This window comes from Rhincodon typus, chromosome 28 (genome assembly GCF_021869965.1).
Source record: "Rhincodon typus isolate 14 chromosome 28, sRhiTyp1.1, whole genome shotgun sequence".
NCBI classification, from domain to species: Eukaryota; Metazoa; Chordata; class Chondrichthyes; order Orectolobiformes; family Rhincodontidae; genus Rhincodon; species Rhincodon typus.
In genome coordinates, this window is record NC_063359.1 from 35,728,532 (window position 1) to 35,735,947 (window position 7,416).

Below are 7,416 nucleotides of genomic sequence, written 5' to 3' on the forward strand. Positions count from 1 at the left end.
CCCCTCTATTCCTCTCAATACCCTCCTGTTTACTGTTTTATTTGCCTTCTCCAAATGCTTGTTTGTTGTGGGAGAAGTAGATTTTGAACCATGGGTCACTGGTCCCGCTACTGGGAAAAACAGGAGCTGTACTGTGTCAAGAACAAGGACACAATCTCAGAATATAGGCAGGTTGCTCGAGGTTGAAATGAGGAGTTTTATTACTCAGAGGGTAATAAATCTTTGGAAACATCTACTCCAGAGGGCTGTGGAGGCTCGCTCTTTGAGTACATTCAAGCCAGAAATCAAAAGATTTCTGGGTATTAAAAATATCATGGGATATTGCAATAATTCAGGAAGGTGGTAGATATGCCAAAATCTAGTTGGAATGGCCTAGTCCTATCTCCCATGCTCCTCGGATCAGCCCAGATAAGGCATCTGAGAATTAAATTCTATCTTAAACATTCACTCCCTCCATGACCGACACACACAGCAGCAGTGTGTAGCATCTACAAGATGCACTGCAGAACTCACTTAGGCTCCTTCAACAGCACATTCCAAACCTACAACCGCTACCATTTGATGCACTAGGGCAGCAGATACATGGGACACCAGACCCTGTGACTTCCCCTCTAAAACACATATCATCTTGACTTGGCAATATATCACTGTCACGGGGTCAAAATCCTGAAACTTACCAGCAATAAGGGTGTTCCTTCATCCCAGTAAAGAATGAATTGTAAAAACAATTGTTTTCTTTGTTTCTTTTTCAGAGGCAAGAACGTGGAAACTAAAGTGGACATTGAAGAGACAGAGGGTGTTGCGATGAAGAGCTGAACAATGGCTCCTTTTCATAGCCGAATGGAGACACGGGGTGGATTCACACACTCCAAGGCTTATCTGGCCAAAGTGAAAACTTTTCAGATGACGTAAAGGCTCTGAAGCCAGTGACTTCAGAAAACTTTCAGACTTTGATAAAACAAAGTACGTTTTTTTTCAAAGAAATGGTAGCTGTTTCCAAAAGTTCCTGCTTTTGCAAAAGGTTTTCTTGCTGTCTGTCTGTCTTCTTGGTTCAAATGTCTGCTCCCAGACTCCAACAACAAAAGAACTGCTCTAGTACTCAGGCTTCCAACCCTGTCTGGTTCACCCTCTGATTGTGCTTCACTGTCCAATGAGTATTTGGTCTCCGTTCACACCACTACACCCTACCTCCCCACTCACCCAACTTTGGCAGCACAAGTGAGATTTGTGTGGGTGAATCCTTGTCCAATCATATTACGGTGCACAGACACCAGCATCATACAAGTCAATTGCTCATCTTTAGACTGTTAAAGTCAATGGCATTAAATGGTGCTGATTGATATGATTCAACTGTGCAAACCATATTCAGCAATAGAACCTCCAATTCCGAATGCCGGACTTCAAAGGAGTCAGAGTCAGACACAATGTTAGAGAATTAGAAACACATGCATACACTCGCTCACATACACTGTTTTGTAGACAGGTGGATGGTTCAGAGACAGACTCAAACTGCTGCAGAGAGGCAGATTTTAGAGACAGAGGATTCAACACATTCAAACACACATATTCAAATAGACTAGTAGACAGTACTAGAGTATTCAGTTCAAGAAAAAAAAACTGCTAGCCATCTGGGTAGACAGACACTCAGAGAAATACATGACTAGAGTAGGCAGGAAAACAAAGGGAATCCGAAATCATTCAGGAGGAGGATAAACATTCGGAATATTTCTGGCCGTATGCCCGTTGGTTAAATGAACAGGTTCTGCTCTGGACAGACATCGCATACTCAAACAAAAATAAGTAAGTGGTTAAAATCCCAGTGTGGCATTATTTAATATTGGAAACCCGGAGCATTCACATGCTGCTGGGGCTAGGTCTCACGTTATAGTTCAACAATTTGACTGTTAGGTCAAGCAGTGGGAGCTCACAGTAAGCTGCTGCCCTGTAGTGTTAGCTGTGTGTGTTGGGGGGCTATCAGCACAAAGCGGCTCCTCATTATGTCCTAGGTAGGTTTACAACAAAACATTGTGTTTCTAACGTAGAATCAGTGGTTTTACTGTATTTGTAATGGGCGGTTTGGAAAACCCAATCAATTTGCTATGGCCCCTCCCAACTTGTGGGCTGCCCTAAATGGAGCAACTCGAAATGAATCAGGTCACTGATATGAATGGTATGCATAAGATTGTGTTCAAATCCTGATGGCACCCATCAGGGCAAATCCAAGTGGGTCAATTAACATCATGTGGGCTATAATACTGCCTGGCAGGAGAGTTAAACTAGCCTTACTGCTCACAATATACAGGCAGACAAACCGGGCGGTGGAATAACATGTAAATAGTTTGGGTGTATATAATGAAATATTTTACAGGTTTAAATCTTGTACATAGTCTTCCACTGAAAAATAATGTTTTATAATAGATGCTAAAAGAATATCTGTGTGGCTCATTTTGTTTCCCGCTCTCCTGTATAAAAAGCATAATTATGCTTTGCTTTCTCTTTGATTGCTTGGAATAACATGAAATTTCTTAAAAATAAACTGTTGGGTGTACGGCGTTATTATTCTGTAGAGAATCACCAGAAGTAAAACGGGGGTCGTCGTTCACTTGCAAAAATGATATTGTGGAAAACCTTGCTGCTGATTACTTCAACTATTTTTCACACTTGTACATGTAACTCACTGTAGCTTGTTGGAACTCTGAGCTGATTCATGATGCAGCAAAGGCAAGGTGTTATAGAAGATCTCAAATTGAAAGCAGGAACATCAGTTCATCTCTTTAACCAAGAGATTGAAAGATTGTTTCTCTACCTCGTTCTCAGTGAAGAAGTCGGGAGAATGAGGAACAGAGGCTATGTTTAAAAGAGACAAAAAGAAATGAGAAAAAGGAAAAACAGTAGAAAATAATTTCCAATTTGACGTTATTAAAAATATTTTTAATCAGCCTATTCAGATGTGTTATGGCACACTTCTGGAGCAGATGGGACTTAAATCAGGACCTCCTGGCTCAGAGGTAGGGAAATTACCACTGTACCATAAGCAGCCTTAATGTAGCTCTTAAATATTTTCTAATCACCCTGTTCAGAGATATTACCACCTCTGGAGCAGGTTGGACTGGAGCCTGACATCCCTGCTCAGAGGTAAGGACACTGCCACCTCACTACATGATTCCTCAATGTAGCTCTTGTTCTTGGTCAGAAAGGTCGACTTGCAATGCATTAACAATTATTGCTTTGCTTAATTGGCAGGCCCAACTTCCTGTGGTCAGTTTAATGTGCAATAAATATGCAAACCTAAGTTGTTAAAGTAACAAGGATGGTGAATGGGAGATATCATTTGTGTGGTGTTACTCAACCACCAGGTTTTGGAGATTTACATCTTTCTTTGTATCTCTTAATTCCTGGAATTCACTGGTCAATTTGTACATTATTAATGGGATGTATCATATCGATGCTGATATTTCCAGCACGTTCTGGCCTATTGTATTAGATTATTAGGCCAGTAATTTAAGAATTTAATATTACAAACATCAACCTTCCCCTCTATACATAGATTATACCAGATATTAGTTCCAGGCCTTAGCTATGGCTCAGTTGGTGACAATCACTTGTGTGTTAGAACATGGGGTTTGAATTGTGAGCACAAGAGCTAGGTTGACAACTCAGTGCACCGCTGAGGGGATGTTGCACGGTCAGCAGTGCCATCTTTTGGATAAGGTGCCCAAACAACAGCGCAGTCTCCCCGCTTTTTGGAACATACAAAATTCCATATTAGAGGGGGGAAGCTTCAGTGTCTTGGTCAAAATGCATCCTCCAAACAACATCATAGCTCATTTGATCATCATTGCATTGCCACTAGTGTTCAAATTGGCTGCTACATGCCCTAGATTAAAGCAAGAGCTACCTGCATTGGACGCCAAACTGTTTTGGGAGAGTCCTGAGGTTGTGAGAAGTGATATGAATGCAAGTGCATTCTTTTTATTAGTTCAACACACAGGAAAGTCCCATTACTGTACTGGATACTGGAGTTAGCATGTGCTGGCTTGATCCAGTTGCTAAAGAAACACCATTGGCACCAAGCTGAGAAAGCCTTCAGGATGTGTGCAAGATGGACCCACATGTCACAAAGTAACACCAGTGAAGAAAAGCAACTGCACATATTTTAAGACAGGACTAAGCTAGAGGGAGAGAAAAAAAAGGAAGTATTTTTAGGAACAGGAAAAATAGAATTGGATAAACTGCTTCTGAGTAGGAAAAGTGGCTCAGGAAAATATTGGGGGCAGGTGTGAAATGATGGCTTTCACAGTAACAGAACATTTTGTTCAGTGTGCACTAACAGAGTCATCAAAAGCTAGCAGCTCTTGGCAAAGCAGTGTTGATAAAAATATCTAACTGGCACTCAGAGCTGGTGAGAATCCCACAGTATAGGAACATGATAATTAACTATAAGGGAAATAAAAACATCACTTCTTACTGTCAGGTACTGAGCAGCATGCAGCTATTCACGTGACCCACCGTCATCAAGCAATTTGCACTGGTGAAAGAGTTTAGCAAACTGACTGTTGCAAGGCCCTTTGACTGCAGTGGTTAGCATTCTCAGCTCCCAGTCAGAGGAGGGCGGCACAGTAGCTAGCAATGGTGCGTCACAGCGCCAGGGGCCCGGGTTCGATTCCACCCTCGGGCGACTGTCTGTGTGGAGTTTGCACATTCTCCTGGAGTCTGTGTGGGTTTGCTCTAGTTTCCTCCCACAGTCCAAAGATGTGCAGGGTAGGTGGATTGGCCATGCTAAATTGCCCATAGTGTTTAAGGATGCGTAGATTAGTGGGATAGGTCTGGGTTGGATGGTCAGAGGGTCGGTGTGGACATATTAGGCCGAAGGGCCTGTCCCCACACTGTAGGGATTCTATGGAAGGCTGTGGGGCTCAAGTTCCCATCCCAAAGACTCCAGCATATAATTGAGGTTTGTAATCCCAGCGCTGTACTGAGGGAACGTGACACAGTCAGAGACCCTGTCTTTCAGATGAGAAGCAAAATCTTGTGACAGCCACATTTCCAGAGAAGAAGGGAAGTTCTCCCTAATAATCTGGCCACTATTTATTCCTAATCAATACCACCAATCCAAAAAATATCTGGTCATTATCACATCACTGTTTCAACGGCTTTGCGCTACACAAACTGATTGCCCTTCAGAAATACACTTCATTGATGGTAAAATGCAATTGGATATCCTGAAGTTGTCAAATGCACAATAGAAATGCAAGTCTTTTTTTATGCCATGAGGAAAACTGAGTGCAGCACTGGATCACAATGAAGTTATAAATTTGATCAATAGTCTTTGGTGAGTTGAGTGATCAAAAGTACATAGTCTTCAGGTTAAGGAGGATGTTAGAGAGAATACCTCATGGTAGGGGCTTGCTTGCTGCCCAAACTATTATCTTGTACCACTGCCTGGTTAACTTGTATACATTCCAGTGCAAATGGAAGACAGGCTTGGTCTGATCTTACACTCTCATCATCCCCTCCAAGGAAAGTAGGTTGTGAATGGCTATTAGGTTCACACATGAAGAACACTCATCAGCTCAGAGCGATTAGTCCACCAGCCTCCTGGAAACCTCACCTCAGGACTGAATGCTTAGCTAGGGTTTATAGGTCAATGCTAAAGTTGCTACTTGTCTCTGGCTGATGCCATAAAACCAACAGGTGGGGCCTGAATTTGTCCAGTTTATTACCTATGACCACAGCAGCACCTCATCATGTTGGCACAAATGACAGACAGACATACAAATTGGGAGCTGGAGGTGGGAATTCAGCCTAAAGCCTGTTCCATCACTTAAGGTTGTATTTCGATCCTAAGACCAATGTACAAATGTCTGTCCTGGTCTGCAATTGTCATATGATGATATCTACCAACACAGACACACAGACTCGCTCCTCCCCCCAGACAGACATCTTAACCTTCACACTTCTGTGTGGTACACTCAAACCGTGAATCAAAAGCACCGAATTTCTACAACTGAAATAAACAGCACAGCTGCAGAGCTGTGAGCTGCCATTAAAAAAAATACATGAAAATCATTGAAAACACTGCTCAAGAGAAAGTGACTTCAGCTTTTCCCCCGAACCAACTCCTGTTCGAATTACTGCAGAAAATAAAGCAAAAGTGGGAACTTTTCCATGAACAATGACTGAATTATACGATAGCTGTGGATTTGTTGAGCAAACCAGAACAAGTATAAGTTGCTACACTTTATCACTATTGGGAAGAGACTGTTTCCAAAATGTATTCCAACCTAAAACTCACTGAAAATTAGAAAGAAAAGTGGCACAAATTTTAAAAGCTGGAAGGCGTGATTTCAGCTCAAGTGAATGTTACGTATGGATGGTACATAGTCAATACTGGAGAATAAAGTGAGCGAGTCAATTGATGAACATGCAGCATTAACTCAGCTACAGAAAACTGTAAATATATGCAATTAAAGAGTGAACTAAGTAGGGAAAGGATCATCTTAGAATGAACAGATCCAAAGAAGTGACAGCATGGATAACGAAAGAAAATAAAATTACGCTCAGAAGAGCAAGTTATCTGTGCAGAAGGTTCTGAACCAAAATGTTAGAGCATATAAATGGCAGAACAGACCAGGTCTTGCATTGTGTCGACAGATACTCCAGGAACACAGGACAGAACAATCACAGGCAAAGGACAAGATACAAAATACTGCAGAAGATATCATGCCAAAGGCATACCCAGTGCAGGGAAAACAGTGTTCGCCCTGTAAAAAAAAAACTGAATCATTTTGCACAAGTGTCAGGCAAGCAAACACAACAAGCAAATACAGATGGCCACAGGAGATTCTGACACCCTACATCATACAACAGGTTGATTCAGCCAAGTCAATAGATGAGACATGGCTTGTGATTGTTGGATTGAGGGACTGCAGAAGGAGAACACCAGGTCATCACAACAGGTCAGACAGACCCTGGTGTATCATGCAACATTGTGACCTTCTCAGACTTGTGCAGAGGCTCAACATAATCTTATTTTCAAGGGCTGCATTTTTGGATGCTAAGCCTTTACGGTGATACTATTCCTGTCCCAAGAGGACGGAGTATTCTGTGAACCTACTGGAACAACTTTTTTAAAATTATATTCACCAAATGTGGGCATCACTGGCTAAGGCAGCATTTATTGCCCATTCCTAAGTGCCCAGAGGGCAGTTAAGAGTCAACCACATTGCTGTGGGTCTGGAGTCATATGCAGGCCAGGCCAGGCAAGGTTGGCGTTTTCCTTCCTTAAAAGGACATTAGTGAACCAGATGGGTTTTTCCAACAATCAATTCATAGTCATTGTTAGACTTTTAATTCCATATTTTTATTAAATTCAAATTCCACCGACTACTGTGGTGGGATTCAAAACTGGCTCCC

General features: G+C 42.0%; 1 protein-coding gene across 1 annotated transcript in view; it reads left to right on the plus strand.

Moving 5' to 3' along the window:
* Positions 1 to 2,450, plus strand: part of LOC109924561 (xenotropic and polytropic retrovirus receptor 1 homolog) — an 84,966-nt gene extending 82,516 nt beyond the window's left edge. Inside the window, exon 15 of the mRNA XM_048613633.1 lies at positions 753 to 2,450. Within this exon, the coding sequence (XP_048469590.1) occupies positions 753 to 816 (64 nt within the window). The 3' untranslated portion in view covers positions 817 to 2,450. The remainder of the gene's footprint in view (positions 1 to 752) is intronic.
* The last annotated feature ends 4,966 nt before the right edge of the window (positions 2,451 to 7,416 follow it).